We start from the raw sequence: 17,500 nt of genomic DNA, 5'->3' as shown, positions 1-17,500 counted from the left end.
ATTCAAACTTTATTTATGTTTACGCTGGGTCAGAGTGCACGCCCTTAGCTGCTTTCCCTTTAAGCCATCCTTTGTCTCTGATTGGCTGCCCCTCACAAACATCAGGTTTGAACACCTTTGCTGAGGATGGCTTCACTACTCACAATATCCTCTCCCTATGACATGATACAGAGCCATAAGTAGGGAAAAGAGTGTTAGAAAGCGAATGCTTGGAGGTTAAAGTCTTTTGGCTCACAGGGATATGAAAAAGTTCTGAAAACAGGAGTAAAGGTAAGGCTTTAAAAACTTTGTTCATGTTCAATATGAGCTTTCACTATTGTGGCAAATGGAAAATATTCCCATGAAGACAGGATGCTATACTCAGTGAGTACATTTCTATTAATATTTTTAGTACACCGCTTCTTTTATTGTGTTATCCTTATGCTAATGTGCTATTTCTGTTGTATAGCATTAATTTATTCAGCAGTGCTGGTTGACTCTTTATAGTTGCTGATATTTTTTCCCTCTTTTATTCATAAATCATGTCATTATAAAAGTCTGTAAGAGACATCCTTCCCCAAACGATTCTTCCACATCCGCTCTTTTCTGTTAGTATTATCATCACGAAAGAGCCATAAGAGTAATTTGAAGACTCCACTGTTATTTTAAAACCACAAAATCACAATTTCACAACTGGCTCCAACACATCTGAACACTAGAGAGCAGGTGCTGGCTTTCACTGCTCACAGCCTGTTACAGATGAGCGTGAGCCACTTGTACGATCAGTGTAGAGCGTGACTGTGAATAAAAGGTTAATGAAAGCCATCGCACAGATGAAGCACTCCAGGAGGGTTTCACGCATCCACTTTGGATGCGCAAAAGTTGATCTGGAGTAGCTCTAGAAGTTGTTCCTGATGTCACTAATGCAGAAGCAGCGGAGGTGCAGGCAAAAGAGGGAAACCAGGGAAACTGGTCAAACCACAATATGCAGTATGTGTGCAGGAAAAGCCAAAGGGTCACGTGTGAGTAGTTCACTTCAAACCATAATAATGAAGATTTAAGATCAGTCTGAAATGGTGTCATCTAAATATATAATTTTCTGCCTGTCTTGGAGCTCAGCCTTCCAATCAAGCACACAAATATATAATTTTCACACAAGTGTATGAAAGTTTTCACACGGTCAGTAGTCTGAGTTTTTTTCCTTTTTTTCTTTTACTTTGCTGCTGCTAAAAAGTAGGGTCACCTTTTTTCTAAAAAAATATGTGTTTTCCTCCATCCTGATTGGAGTAGCATTAAGTCATGTGACACAAGTTTAGGATTTTATTGAGACCTATGGCGGAAACAAGTTACCCGCAAAGTTTACAGAGACATACTTAAAGAGGAGACATCTTCATCACTCATCAAATCTATCTTAGAATTATGTGACATGAAGGTTGTGTCCACACTGGAAGCGAGTCACTCGTCACGCATCGCTTTGAAGCTGATGGCCTTTCGCTTGAGGACAATCCAGGTTCTGGTTGCCTAGGTAACCCTCTAATGTATTTACTGCCAGGCCGAATGTCAATCATGGGCATTCATGACTCACCGGTCATTCAGTCTCACCCACTTCACATTGACAGCAATTATTTTCCTTGTAGTCGCTCAAAATCATCAAATATTATTTCACCTTCTTTGGCCTCGTGTCTCTGCAATTCACTTCCAGTGTTTACGCAGCTTAATGTTTGGGAAAACAGTGGTTGGTGACCACAGCATGACCAAAAAGCAAAGCAGCTGTGGAACTCTCTACCCCCGGACATAAGAAACATTGGTTCTCTCCCCCAGTTTAAATCCCAACTCAAAACCCAATGCTGCATATTCATTGTGAACCTATTGTTTGTTTATTTATTTTCTGATTTTTTGTTTTTATTGTTCTTCATTTTGTCATTTTTCTATAATATGTTTTATTCTATTGTTAAGTGTCCTTGGGTGTCTTGAAAAGCGCTTTTAAATAAAATTTATTATTATTATTATTATTGTTATCATTACAAAGTTGCTGCAGGCTTACAACTGAACTGCAAAATTACATAGAGTTTTGGCAACCTTGCATTTAAGTAAACAGAACACAACCAGTTGAGTTGAGTCCCTTGCTGCAAAGAGTCACCTCGCAGACGAGTTGCACTCATTCAGATTGATTGCAACATGTTGAGAGCAATGCAGTCAGTCCAACCAAAATGCAATTGTTTAGCCTCGCCTCAAATCAGGTAACCTGTCCAATCAATTTCCAATCACGAGTGGTCTCCCTTGCACGCTCAGACTGTCTGGTGGCTCAGTGCCTTGTCCAAGGATACTTGGGAAATTGTTTTCCACCAACCTTCCAATTGGTGGATGACCAAAGAGATCACCATCCTATTTCTTTTGCTTTGGTGTGACTGAACAATTATAATGACAGCTGCTCCTAAAGAGCCAATCAGCAGTCGAAACAAGGAACACATAAGCAAATCACAACCATTTAATGGGTGTGATGGAAGACAACTGTACCATTTCACAAAGCCTTGTTTTCTGTAAAATTAATGTTGTCTTGTTTTCAAGTGCACATTAATGAAGCTGTGATAGAAGTAAAAGGAAGAAGTGTTTCCACCCTTATGTTGAGACAAAGTCACCAGATTTTTTAAACTGATTTAAGTGGTGATTTTACACATGGGGGGCGATCGTGGCTCAAGAGTTGGGAGTTCGCCTTGTAATCGGAAGGTTGCCAGTTCGAGCCCCGGCTTGGACAGTCTCGGTCGTTGTGTCCTTGGGCAAGACACTTCACCCGTTGCCTACTGATGGTGGTCAGAGGGCCCAGTGGCGCCAGTGTCCGGCAGCCTCGCCTCTGTCAGTGCGCCCCAGGGTGGCTGTGGCTACAATGTAGCTTGCCATCACCAGTGTGTGAATGTGTGTGTGTGAATGGGTGGATGACTGGATATGTAAAGCGCTTTAGGGTCCTTAGGGACTAGTAAAGCGCTATATAAATACAGGCCATTTACCATTTACCATGCAGTTCGAAATGATTGAAGTAACCCACTGGTCCATCGGTGATAGTGAAAAGTTGCATGGAATTATATTTTAAGCATCATAGGCTTTGACTGTTTTGTTATTTTCCACTTCTATCCTTATCACTAAGCTGTGATGTTTTACATCGTGGCTAAGAAATCTAAAAAGTGATTCAGAGACATTCTGAATACAGCAGACATTCAGACCACTGACAAACAGGGATGTTTTAGGGATCTTTGGACACTGTTTGCGACCCAGTTAACCAAATCCTCTCTCTCTGGTCTCGGTGTTGATGATGGCAGCTTTCAGAAGCAGGTGCTTCTAAACCAGCCAAGTCTGGCACAAAGATCTGTTAGAACCGTGACGCTAAAACACCTTTTGGCTGAAAAAACACCGACAATGATAATTAACGATATTAGAGCACAATATCTGCGCTGCGATAATTAATATTGAACAGATGGGCTTTTGGATGTAGCACTGTGTTTCTTCATACATTTTACTGTTTATTATGCTTTATTTGTTTATACTTGTGGCTCTGGTTATCTGTTAGTGGTGCTACCCTGTAAGGGTTGGGCATATTATTTTAATAATGACACAATAATAAAGTAAACTCTGAAAATCAAGCCGTTGCATACTGTTGACTTAAGGAAGATGTATCACAGCTAAAGCTGCTTCGAGACATAACACACATGACCGTTGCCTTCAGTTTCCACTTCTGCACGATCTCTGGATCACATCTTCATTTACAGTCGACTATTTTTTTCATATCTTGGACTGATTTAACATCACATTGTGGGTTTTTTTCTGCCTTGACATCTGGTCAGCACATGTTCTTTGTGTACATGGCTGCACGAAAGGGTGCTCTGACCTTTCAAAGACATTGAGCTGAATTAAACTACAAGAACAAATGTTTTAGTTTACTGGACATTTGTTTCTGCAGGGGTCAGCTGACATGTTTAAGGCCCATTAAAAAAAACTGTTGTGTTTACCTTTGGGGCTGAGGTCCATGCCCTCCACATAGAAAGGTCCATTCCTCAGAGCTATTTCCTGCAGTATTATGCCAAAACTGTACACATCACCCTTCTGAGTCCCCTGAGGAGGATGGCGGTCGTATATGAGCAGCTCAGGAGCCGTCCAGAGCTTCTCTAGATAACAACAGAACAACCCAAACTTTTAGCAGAAAGTTGATGTTCTTCTTCTTAACAATGTGACTGGATAATCATTGCTGCATTAACTTACTTGCATAGAGTGAGTGCGAGTCGTCATTTTCACTGGACGTGCGGAAGCTGACCAAGCCGAAATCTGTTATTTTCAAAACGAATCGACTGTCCACTACGCAATTAGATGACTTCAGATTTCCATGGCAGCCAAAGTAGCTGTTGTGCAGATAGTTCATACCCTGGTGCAGAGAAGTGCAAGTAAAGCATTACAGGGTGTTTTCTGTCTGTTTCTGCTACTTTCCCCATGTTTACAGTAAATCTTATGTTCAGACATGTGGAAATAATATGATCTGACAGACAATCATATGCTGAGGAGAACATTTCTCAAGGACAGGCGCTTTCGTGGGGGTTATTTCTGTGAAATTACTGTTAAACAGAAAGACACAGTGGATACTGAAGTACTCATGTTCAATACTTTGTGGAAACGGTGAGTCAATCATGCCTCAGAGCTTCACCAGCGCCTCTTCTCCTGCAAAACGATGCTATCTGCGTGGAGCAATTTAGCCGAAGGGCTTCGTCATGCAAGTCGTTCGGTATCGCTCTGACAAAAAGCCTCTTTGTTGGGACAGATTAAAAAGGAGTCCTCTAAATCATGTCCATGATTAGTTTTGATTAAGCTGGAAGGAAAACTTCTGCAGAGTTTCTCTCCTGCTTTACATTATAGGATGGAAATATTTACTCCAGTTTCGTGCACTGTGCCAAAAATACATTTTTCTGCACATTTCTCTCTCCCTCTCTCCGTCTAGACTCTGAGAAACTGCCCATGAGAAACCATGGTAACCCAGACATTTTCTGTGTGCATCTCCAAAGTGCACAAAGCCTCTTTTTTCAACACTAAGAAAAAGGGACAATCTTTCAAAAACATGTGTGACTTTTTAAATCAATGCCTGTTGACCCAGTCTGACAGCGACGTACCTTCACGATGTCATTGATCAGAGAGTAGCGGAACATCCAGTCCAGGTTGATGCTCTCATTCTCTAAAATGTCCTTAAAATAAAGAAAGAATAAAAAGGAAGAACAACTCAAAAACCTTTGCAGACATAAGAAATGCCTTATATATAATCTTCTGTCTGTCTTGAGGTGAGAACCTACCAATCAAGCATGCAAATCTATAATTTTCAGACAAAAGTACAAAATGCTCCACGAAGACATTTCTTTTTCTATCATTGTTGCTAAAGTATGTCTGGAAACACTCATGTGTTTGTCATTGTTGTTATTAATTAATCTGTGCCTAAATTAGATTACAGGTAAACCAAAGCTAGTCCAAGTTTGAGTTATGGTTCTAGACTTTTAGGATTTTTTGAGCTTTTTAAATCTGGTTTTGATTTTATTATTGTTTTAGTGACTATTATGATATTGCTGAGTTTTTAGCTCCTGTTTTAATTCACCGTATAGTATTCCTGTGTCTCTGTATCATGTTAAGTGCGAGTTTTCCTGCCTTAGTAGGTGTGTTCTGGTTGGTTAGTTGTCTGATTGTTTTCACCTGTGATTACATGCATCTGTGTCTTATCCCTAATCACGCCCCAGTGTATATATGTCCTGATTAATCCTTAATCTGTGTACGCTTCATCTTTAAAGCATAAAGCCAATAAAAGTTCTAATAAAACAGACCCTGAATGCACCAAAAGTAAAATTCAAAAATAATTATATATTTATAAAATAAAAAATTGATATTTTTATTCATTCATTGCAGTGTTTGCTTTTTGATTAATCCATTTTATTTTCATTTTGAATTTCTCATGTTTATTTTTAACTGTACAGGGCATGTTTATTTCATGTTTTTTTTTCTTTTTTGAATAAAAAGACACATCAACATTTACGTGTCACCCTTTAGCTTTACTTTAAGAGTGTAAACTGTGAATTAAAAAAAAAAAGTATTCATCCCTATTCTCATTTATGAGAGATTAATTTATTTATCTACTTTTCATTTGCATTTTACCCAAACCCATCTATCTGTTAATTTTTTATTTTTAATTATTTACTTTAATCATCTTATTTTCTTCATTATTTTTTTACTGTTTTGTATTTATCTGTATTAATTACCCTAATTTTCTACATATTGTCTACTTATTTGTCACATTTATTTATTGCTATATTTTTTATGTATTTATTATATGTAATGGTTCCATAGCACAGTGGTTCACACAATCACATGGTAAGCCAAAGGTCTTGGTTTCTTTGTCTCACCCCCCCCAAACCAGTTGCACCAGATGGCAACCCCTCCCCAAGCCTGGTTCTGTTTCTTCCTCTTAAAAGGGAGTTTTTCATTCCCACTGTCACCAAAAAACTTAATCATAGGAAAATGTCTGATTGTTGGGGTTTTCTCTGCTTTCTCTGTATCACTGCAGGGTCTTTACCTTGCAACATAAAGTGCCTTGAGTTAACTGGGATTTGGCGTTATATTAATAAAACTGAATTCAACTGAACTGGTTCAATTCCAGACAAAGAGTCCAATCCCTCTGGGGTTGGATCAGGAAGGGCATCCGGTGTGAAACTCTGCCAAAATTCAAAACATGTGGAGCTACTCTGTGTCAGCGCCTTGTGACAAAGTAGCAGCCGAAAGTAGCATTTCATTATTTATCGCATTTAGTTATTATTGCTATGACTTCATGGAACACTAATTTCTTTTTTCTTGTTTTTTACTGATATTTACTGAAATCTGGTTGTCCATAATCAGCAGCCAAGATGCTCTTAAAGTTTATTTAAAGACTAAATGCAGAAACAATTCCAGAGCTGACAGTTTGTCTTCCCTGGCCTCTGTTTCAGCATCCAGCAGTATCACATCAGTCACAGATATCTGCCTTTTACGCAGACGACTTTCTTTAAAGTGTGACTGATAAAAGTCATTTCCCAGCTCGTCTGTTTTAAGGAAGCTTCTGGCGTGCCAGCATCTCGGGCCAAGATCAAGTTTGTTTAAAGCGTCATGTATTCCTTACTGGAACAAAAAAAGACAAATCGCAAATATTGAAGGACAAAAGAATGTGTGGACTTTTAATGGTTAGCTTGATAAGTATTGTAATCTTGCTGCAGAGTAAATAAGGTGATTTAAGTTGGTCTTGCAGAGCTCAACAGACACAAACACTGCCAGGAATACAGCTTAATCTAACAGTACTTCAACACAAAAATCCACCAGCTGGCTTTTGTTAGATTTGTTGTTTGAGTCCTTATTGTCTGTCTGTCTGTTGTCATGTGAAAAAAACAAAAATAAAAAATCTCAGAAGGTTTTCATCTTTGTGGCGATCAACTTTTAGAAAACACTTTTAGGTCCTGGTCGTCTGTTCAGTTATTTTTATCATTGCTTGTTAAATTGTATGGGATGAATTGTTTAGTCTGTAAAATATCAGCTGACAGCTTTCAGTGCTCCTTGGCACATGATTATCCAGGTCTCTTGAACCCTACTGCAGGGATGAACATCACTATTCCAGAAGACATTTCCTTCTTTGGTGTCTTCGTGATAGTGGTGGAAAGCTCTGTGTAACACATGAGGGCCCGCTGGGTTTGCGTCTGCAAACGCAGATTGTCTATAAACTGCAGTCTAGACACACGAGCCACACGCTAAATACAGCTTCTGTCTATCTGTCAGTGCAATCTGGCAACACAACCTGATTCAAAGGGTGTGTGGAGCGGACCTCTGCACACACACACCAGATATTTGCTGTCTCAGCTGTTGTTTGTCCATTTCACCTTCTGACCATTTTACTAAAGCTGTAAAAACACAAATGACACATGTTTTTCAAGTGTAGGCTGTGAGTTAGGGCTATTATCATCACAAAAAAGCAGAGTTATTACAGTTTTGTAATTAGCTGGTAATTAGTTTTGTATTTTTTTTTTTATCTCATTTTGACTTTTTGTTTTTAATTCAGTTTAGTTCCAATTAATTTCATGAGTGAGTTTCATGTTTCAGTTTAGTTTTTATTAGTTTTAGTATTAGGTTTAGTGTTTTTGAATTATTCTAGTATGGGCGGGATATGTTAGAGGCAAGATTTACGAAAAATCAGTACAGGTATTACAATAAAGAGCTTTTTGAAAGCAGTTGACTCACAGTGTTGTGGACATCCAAATTCACAATAACAATGCCTCATCAATTAAAAATTTACCAAACAAACAAATACAAAAATGATGATACTTTGTGTTTATATTTTATTTAAATTAGCTTTCAAAGTTCACAAAATTTCACAATTTTCAAAAGACTATTTTTAGTTTAGCCTTATACAGATGTGCCAAATGTTTAGTGCAGAAAAATTCAAAATGCTGCATTTAGATTACTGAAATATACATTATGAAAATTATGTTAATTAGGCAAATCGAGTACACAAATAAATTACACTGTCTTTTGATTCTAGGGATTTGCGTACTAGGACGCAAGACAACCTTAAATGAACAACAACACAGAACTAAACTGCTTTCATAGGAATTAAGAGGATAAGATGCAGCCAGATGCTTTTAATCAAATGTATGTGATTAACTGATCATCAGCATCTGTAAAAAAGCAGACTGGTCTTCGTGATAGTGGTGGAAAGCTCTGTGTAACACATGAGGGCCTGGTCTGGAGCATTCAGGTGTGTGCTAACACACCAAGAGAGGAAAGACAGCAGCAGCTTTAGAGAAGCAGTTGCTGCTGCCCATCATTCTACGAAGGGTTATAAGGCGATTTCCAAACAATTTGAAGTCCATCATACTACAGTAGGAAAGATTATTCACAAGTGGAAAATATTCAAGACAGCTGCCAGTCTTCCCGGGAATGGACATCCCAGCAAATTCAACCCAAGGACAGACCGTGCAGTGTCCAGAGAAACTGCAAAGAGTGAAATCTAGAGGCCTCAGTATGTTAAATGTTAACGTTCATGACAGTACAGTTAAAAAAAAGACTAAATAAGCATGACTTGTTTGGAAGGGTTTCCAGGAGAAAGCCCCTTTGCTCTAAAGAGAACATGGCACAGTTTAGGCTTGCAAAGGTGCATCTGAACAAACTACAAGACTTCTTGAACAATGAATGTTGGACAGATAAGCGGTGATGATTTGGGCTTGTCTTGCAGCCATGAGCTCTGAATAGTAAAGTCTAAGGAGCTTGGAAAGAAAAGCGTCTGGACTTCTTTAAGTTGCTTGAAGACATTTCACCTCTCATCTGAGAAGTTTCTTCAGTTCTAGGGTCAAATGGTGGAGATTCCCAGATTTAAACCCTGTGGGAGTATCCCACTGAGAGGGACAAAAGGACCCCTGATGATCCTCTACCTAATCACATGAGCCAAGGTGTGAAAACGGGTGTAGGTCACAATCAGCCAAGGTTTCGGGTGAAACCTAGCCCCAGTGATATCCTAAGGTCAGATGGCCCAGGATGTGAGCAGGCGTTAAGGCGTCTGGGAAGGGATCTCAAAACTGGATTATAGATGGCTGACAGTTGGTGTCATAAGCCACCTGTTCAAAGATGGTCGCTCACAGTGGACATAAATGGCCTCTTTTACTCCTCTTTTGAACCATCTGTCTACTTTGTCCAACATGTGAACAGATTACTTCAAGTTACTGGTGGTAGAGGTGGTTCCACAAGCTAATGAATCGTAAAGTCTACTGATGATTTTTTTTGTATACTTATCTTCATTTTGGCTTAGTTTTTGTGAAATAAATAATAACAGTGTAATATGCCATGTGTTGTTCATCTGAGGTTGTAATTATTATGTAATTTGAAGGTTAAAATAGCCTGTTGTGACCCTCTTCAGCTTTAGAGGGGTTGAAAATGGTTACCTGCAGGCTCCCTCGGGGACAGTACTCCGTTACGATGCAGACGTTAGGAGGGTCGATGCAGGCCCCGATGAAGCGAGTCAGATGGTTGAACTGAACGTCTCTCATCTGAAAATAACCACACACAAACACACAGCAACTGTGAGTGCAACTCTTTCCAACATCACATTCCCGAACCCCATGGAAACAGAGGACGGAGGAGGGAGGACTGACGGCTCGTTTATGTACAAAGTTTTGAGAATAACGCTGCCAGCAGTTCATCAAAATAATCTATTTGCAGTGGGCTAGCTGGCACCGTGTCTTTTCCTACGTGTTGAGACGCATTCCTGCTCGGGGCACCCAGGTGAAACATGTGCGTGTGCATAAATTGCCCTTGGAGGTTATGAATGAGCCAGTGTGCTCAGGGCGATGAAAAAAATAACATAAGGTTGAGGTGTTGAGAGGACGTACGAGCAGGAATATCACACTGGAACAGGCTGAATGTGTAAAACTGCTTTACATGGAAAATAATCACTCACTGGTTTTAACGACACAAAGCGTCTTCCAAAGCATGAATCACTCTGTATGTTCGAAAAAGGAATGAAAACAGAAACCTTTGGTGTCGATTAAGCGGGAACGTTTCATTTTATGAGAATGTGCGAAGTGGAAATAAAAAGGAAGAAGAAAACAGTAATTTTCTTTTCTAGAAACACAAACGGCTACTAGTGCTAACAAAGACAGCGTATCTTTCTGCAGCTGGTGCAAAACTTTGAAAATTCATCCTCAGTGAGTGACAGAAGCTCTCACACCAAAACCAGGGTGTTAGTTGCTCATGTTTCACGGCTCGGGGGATGTTAGGCTACCCTTTGGCCTATATAATTTCCCCCGCTGCACACAAGCGAGGGGGGAGGAGAGAGCACTGGAAGACAAGTGGTTAAGTTTCCACTGGCAGGCCTGTCTCTTCCCCCCATCTGGTCGGCTTTTATACGAGCTGAGGTTTGACAGTCGATCAGGCCCCCGGGGCGTCTGAGAAGCTGCCAGCTCAGACAGAAGCCTCACTCCCCCATGTGCCTGCCGACTGACCGAGAGGCCACAGAGGCGTCAAGGAAGCCTGAACTCTCCTCTCCTCTGAAGGACAGCAACAGAAAAAAGGCCCAAAAGCACCAAAAGAATCCGAGCTGGAGAAAAGAGAAAAAATGGCCACAAGTTTTCTCCACAACTTTTCATTACCACTGGTGCAATTTCCGAGTTACGGGTTTCCCTTTGCCACACAGTGTTTCCATCACCAAACCACATAAATTGCAAGATTTTCTGTTTTCCCCCCTTCAGCCAGCTTCCTTATCACTCACTCGTAAACATCACCCAGCCGAGGAGACCTTTTCCATCAGCAGCTGCACTCAAATACATGTTTAAAGGATCTGAACCCTTTGCTGTAACATCCTGCAGTGGGTCTTTGTAAACACTAACACAAACCTATCTTTCACAAGATAAGCTACAGAGCCAGAGAAAAATACCCAAAACTAACATGCTGAAATTGTTCCACTTTAAAAAAAACTCCTTTCATAAAGCAGGTGGAGATTATGAAGGTCTTTCATCTAAACAGTTGCTTCATTTTGGTGAGCAAATAAATTACCTGTTGAATACAACTAGTTGAGATGAAGGGTATTTTTTCTGTCCTCCAAGGTCTCACTCAGTGTAAAGCTCTTTTCAAACAGATGCAACTGGAAGCACTCAGAGATGCATTTTACCTCAAAATACAACTTTGCTTTCCCCTTTTAAAGAAAGAAGACAAACTCAAGAGTGACGAGAATCTGTTTCACTCGCAGACTGTGTATAAAGGATCGAGGTAGAGTCTGAAAAGTGAAGGCAATGCATTTCGTCTAGTGGTCAGCCAGCAGGGAGCGACGTCTCTGTTTTCAAAAGAAGTCCAGTTGTACAGAAGTCAATAGGAAAAGACCGTACTTTTCATTTGATCTATGACCTTTGTAAACACCTTCCTTATGAGCTTTTGGGGTCAATATGAATATATATGAATATAATGAAGTTCATTTTTATAATTTACAGTCGATGCTAGAGTGAAACAGAAGGATAAAGCGGGATGTGCTTTAGGTCAGGCCTACCCCATCAATACCCAATCCAGTGCATTCCTTTCCTTTACTTAGCAACTCTAAGCTCGCTCACTCCCTTGCTGTTTAGTTCAGCTTGAACCAAGAAAGCTAAAAGACAGCGGTGAAGAAATCAAAAGGAAGTAAATTTCATTGCTTTTATATTGCACCTGAATTTTATACATCATAACGTCAGAGAAAAACTAACCTTACTCAGAACGTGGCTTGTTACACCGAACTCAATTAGTTCAATAGTTAAATTAGTTCAATTCAATTTCCATTTTATTCAATCACGTCTCCATGTTTGTTTATTTTCTTGTCTACGTCGAATTTGTGTGTCTTAGTCCTGTTTTCAGTGATTGTTACTTCCTGTTTTTTGTATTTACTTTAGTCCCTCGTCTCATGTGCATTATGTTCAGTTTTGCCTCCAATATCTCAATAGTTAGACCCTGTTCAGCTGTGTTCCCAGGTGTGTCCAGTCTGCCCTCATCTCCTCCTATGTGTACATTGTCTGCATATTCCTCATGGTGTGTGAGCTTCCATCAGTCTGTTGTCTGCAGTCAGTTTGTCCACGTCCTGCTTTGTTATTGTTTTTATTTTTGTTTAATTCCATCTGCCGAATCCTGCATCTGGGTCCACTGTCTGGCAGCAACACGCCCATCTTATCATTTACTGTTTTACTTATAAATATCAAGTTAGAACATTTGAATCTTTGAATGTATTAAATTATTTTATTTTATTTTATTTTCAGAAAGCTATGAAAGCAAAAACCTTAAAAGTACAGCAATGATTCTCAGTTTCTTCCTCGGAGTGATAAAGTTCCTTCATTTATAAGCCTTTTATGAAGAATGCATACACTAAATTGAGTGCACAGAATATTGATCCCTCCACATAAAAGAAGGCAAATGAAACATCCCTCTAGATTCTGATGTTACTTACAAGTAAAACTGGGCCAGATGGGTTGTACTAATAATAATATAACATATTTTTAGATTTTTTTTCTCCATATTTTATATTTGCTGGAAAACAAATAAAATGAGATGGGGAAAAAAGAACCAGTCCAGGAAATATAAAATTGTGCGAGTCAATTAGAAGTCACTTTTTAGAAAGAAAACAGAGGTGCAGCGATACAGATTGTGAACAGTAGTAATCCTGTCGCACTTGTACAACACAGGCTTAGTAGGTCAGAAGTGTTGCCCCAAGCCAATCCAGTTACTGCCATGCTTACTGAGTGATTAAAAGCATTTTAAACTTTATTCATTAAGGAATTAGAAACCCATGAAAGCATCCCCCTTTCTCTTTGCAGTTTATTAATTATTGCCTTTGCAGTCTGTGCTCAATAATTAGAGAACAGACACACAGATGGCTTCTCCATTTTTGTCTCTTTTTTTTTTAAATATAAAATCAACAATTGAGAGTCACATGCTGCACTTTCTGTAATTCCCTTTGACACGCAATAATAAAGCATCTCCTTCAAAGGAATACGTTTTGGGACACTTACATGCTTGAGCTCCATTAAAACTTGTCTTGTCAGCTCTATCCTCTTCTTGTTGACGTGCTTGATGGCCACCAGGTTCCCCTGTGTGCAACACAAGATGAGCGGTGAAGCCAGATTTACACACCAGCTTTCATCATATGAGAAAAAAATATATATATATGGATGCACAAACAAAACAACACAAAAAACATGAAATTAAAAGGAATCAGTATTAAGCACAGAGAGAGAGAACAGCAGTGTAGCCTACAGGTACATGTGTGGTCGATTGCAGCTGTGCTGCAGAGGAAGACTTGCGTCTGTTGTTTCCAATGTGATGATCCTCAGAGCCACAGATGTGACAGACTGGAGAAAAATGCTGCTGTAGCAACTACGAAGCAAGACCGGCAGTTTGTGTGGGAGTTTTAACTTTTATTCAAATGAAATGCACAGTTAAGACCTGAAGAATTCTGAATAGAAAGGTTCTCTTTGTCCAGCAATTATTGGCTGTTTCTGGTGACAGATTTTATCACCCTTGATCTGTACTGACTTTCAAGAGGCGTATCAATAACCCTAATTATAAACAAGATGCTCGATCTGTATCCTGACATCAGCATTTATATAAAAACCCTGCATCATTCAGCTAAAAAAAAAGAGTACAGCCCGCCATCTCGTTATTCAGCAGCCTCTTTTTGTCACATTTTCTCACACCTCTTCAATCTGAAACGGACAAATTAACAGCAGCAACAAGTTGATGGCCCTGTCCAGACTGCAGGCGGGAGTGTAAAAACAAAGACACACACACACACACACACAAAAAGGCAGAGAGAGAGAGAGAGAGAGAGAAAGAAAATTGACGCATTCTGCAGCTCACATTAAAACCAACTACCTAAATTCGCCCACACTCTCGCTTTCTCTCTCCTCTCTTCAGTTTTTCTCTGCGAGTGTGCACATGTGTGGGCGGGAAAGGAGTGCGCAGGAGTTGAAAATGTCAGAACTCGCTAAGCCTTACCTTAAAATAGCCCGTTTTTGCAAATAGCTGATATTTTCCATGGGCAGTTATCAAGGAGCCGTAGCTGGAGCCTCTCTGAGAAGGTGGAAAGGGATAGTGAGAAGAAAAAAATGTCAGTTAGTGTGCGTAGATTAAAGCAAAGAGGATTAAATCATGTTCACTTTAAGACTGTGCTTCTACTTCACTGCAATGTAGATTTCTAAAATGGTTCAACTACCCAAAAACATGCCCCACTTCTCTGCGTAACATGAAACCATCGTTCACTTATATTTGAGAAAATAAAGTGCTTTCAGATTCCAGCTCGAGTCATTTTGCAAATGTCTGCAGAGCACACCGAATGAATAAAAATCAAGTGGGCGCACTGCATGCATACAGCCAGCACAGTCAACTGCACATTTGTATAGAATGCAAATATTGGCATCACACGGCACCCTGGAAAATACTCTAATTTGGAAAATTTCTGTGTTTTCCACACACACACACACACACACACACACACACACACACACACACACACACACCCCAGGAAATGGACAAAAAAGCAATAATGAAAAAGGTGTGTACATGTGCTTTTCATGAACACTTGCACGTGTGGGATGAAACACAACCCGAAGGAGATGCATTAACACTCAGACAACAGAACCCGATACTAAGAACGTAATGACGTATTATGTATATAGGAGTGGGGGCCAGGCGAAGGCTTATTTTAACAATCATTTAATATGCCACTGCAAACCCAGCTACCATCAATAAACCACCAGCTTTCAGGAATGTGTAAACTCACAAAGGATTTGGACTCTCTTGGGGCAGCAGCTTTTGCTTTTTCTAACAAAACCCACAAACTGCTTTTTAATACGCAGCACACAGTGTGTAAACAGGAGGGAAGCTCTGAACTTCAAGCATTTTGAATCCTGGAGGGTCCAATTTTACCACAGTGACATGTCCAGACTGATAATCAGGCCTGTATGAATGAAATATACCAACCAAGCATGCAAAAATAACCTGCCAGATGAGCAACTTTTTTACCAATTAACATCCACCAGGTTACAATTAACGAGGGGCAGGGCTGGGTTTTGTTTTAGCTACGTGCTAAATAGGTAGATTTTCAGAACTACTTCACATTAACCAAACTCAAATCATAGACGAGTGCAGAGGTTGCCAAATGGTGTGACAAGATAAGTCCAGGCATGCTTTGGGGTTTTTTACGGTAAGCATATATTATTATTGCAGCATATGACTGCATAAAAAATTTAGGGTTCCCTAAAACTGTTTTAGGGACGATGTTGAATTATGAAAGTGTGACACATCAAAATATCTGGCATCACGTTAATGCAAGTGCAAAGAACATAGCACCTAAAAATGTAACCAAAAGAAGAACTGGCGATCAGCAGGCCTCACTCTGACAGCTCATCAGTCAGGAGACACTAACTGAGAAATTCTTATTGACTTAATTGACTCGAGTGTTGGATCTAAACCACAGGCATTAAGACTGTTTTTAACTGTGTGAAGCTGTTTGATAGCGGGATAGACAGAAGGTGTAGGTGGAAGGTTATATTGGGGTGCTAGTTGCAGATGTTGCAAATGGGCAAAAGTACCCCCATCAACCATTACAGAAACCGTGAGAACAGAATAGGGACCAGGGCACAGACAACAATTTTCTAGGCCTCACAGATTGCAGCCTGATATAAAGTGATAAAAAGCTCACAATTATGAAGATTTTAAAGTTTAATGGCTGCTAGCTCTCATATGAGATCGTGTGGGTGTCATTTCAACATTTTGCATCATTTTCTGCACATAAATCTTGTGATCTACCTGTGAGAGGGTGAGCCGACTGCCAGCACGCTTGTGGTATTTATTTGGGCTCTCGAACTGAAGGTCCTCCCACCGAATCCTCCACAGCATTCCTGCCAGTTCCTTCTCCAGCTTCAGTTTCCTGCAGAAAGTAAAAAAGCAGGTGGTGAAATCGACAAGGTCACGGCAGCACAAACAACAGGAGAACTAGACTGGTTTGGGGTTGATGCAAAGGCCATGAGGTGATGTTTTCACCACAAAGCTACACCAGCTGGAACTAAAGCAATGATTAAAAGTCCTTCGGAGCCAAGGTGGTCTGCAGGAGAATTATAAGTTATTAAGCAAGCTGGATTTAATCTCGCAAGTCACCTTAAAACAAAATGCAAATTAACTCCATTTGTTACGTTTGATCTCTGTCTTTCCTGTTGGTATTTCCTGAGATAGCGGTCTCAGATGTGATTACAGAATGCCTCACATACAGCATTTACGTGAAGTTATGTACATTTGGTGATGCATTTAGGCCTGTGTTTATTTTTATTAGATTTTAACTTTACTGGCTCATATGCTCTACTTATTGATGCTTGGCAGTGAGGCACTATTTTAGGGGAAGTATCTTGACTCTCCTGAACAAAGGGCTCTTTCTTCCAAGCAAAATACAGAAACATGGAACATTTGACAGTAAGCACCCAAACTGCTATTTAGTGAAATCAACTGAGCATGAAGTTAGTGTAAATATAAGTTCAAAAAATGATTTCTTTAAAAGGATTGTCACACTGCACATTGTCCTTAGTTTTCCTTTGGGTCACTTTTTATGATGCCTTCTGTCTCGTGGGCCTTTCAGTTACTTCCTGTTCTATTTTGAACGTTATTCCCTCGTCTAGCTTACTTTTTTCTTAACTTCCTGTCTCTGTTCTTTTCCCACCATTGTTTTTGTCTAATTAAGCTTACTTTTGCATTTTATTTCCCTGAACTGTGTTTGTTCTTGCAGTGCACTCATTAGGGAAAACAAATTTCCGAGTGGAAAAATTCACACAAACCAGAGTAAGAGCAAGAGGAAATCTTGGGTTGCTGAGTTGATGACAGATAAATGTACATATTTGCATAATCATAAGAAATTTTAGATTAATGTTAAAAATTCATGTATTGCATAGAAATGTTTTGCTTATGTTTGATAATAAGAGTACAATAGAAC

At 39.7% G+C, this 17,500-nt stretch overlaps 2 protein-coding genes across 2 annotated transcripts in view; one reads left to right on the top strand and one right to left on the bottom strand.

Annotated features, from left to right (window-relative positions):
* The window catches only part of npr2 (natriuretic peptide receptor 2), an 86,351-nt gene that overhangs the window by 28,054 nt on the left and 40,797 nt on the right, over positions 1–17,500 (bottom strand). The window contains exons 8-14 of the mRNA XM_082542062.1: positions 16,330–16,450; positions 14,518–14,592; positions 13,533–13,610; positions 9,951–10,055; positions 5,127–5,198; positions 4,231–4,390; positions 3,981–4,136 (exon numbers count right to left, since the gene is read on the bottom strand). Of these exons, the coding sequence (XP_082398188.1) occupies positions 3,981–4,136; positions 4,231–4,390; positions 5,127–5,198; positions 9,951–10,055; positions 13,533–13,610; positions 14,518–14,592; positions 16,330–16,450 (767 nt within the window). The remainder of the gene's footprint in view (positions 1–3,980; positions 4,137–4,230; positions 4,391–5,126; positions 5,199–9,950; positions 10,056–13,532; positions 13,611–14,517; positions 14,593–16,329; positions 16,451–17,500) is intronic.
* The window catches only part of spag8 (sperm associated antigen 8), an 88,771-nt gene that overhangs the window by 41,667 nt on the left and 29,604 nt on the right, over positions 1–17,500 (top strand). The gene's annotated exons all lie outside the window — the stretch shown is intronic.

This window comes from Aulonocara stuartgranti (genome assembly GCF_965226115.1).
Source record: "Aulonocara stuartgranti genome assembly, chromosome: 7".
Taxonomy (NCBI): domain Eukaryota; kingdom Metazoa; phylum Chordata; class Actinopteri; order Cichliformes; family Cichlidae; genus Aulonocara; species Aulonocara stuartgranti.
This window is presented reverse-complemented; position numbering and strand designations above follow the sequence as displayed.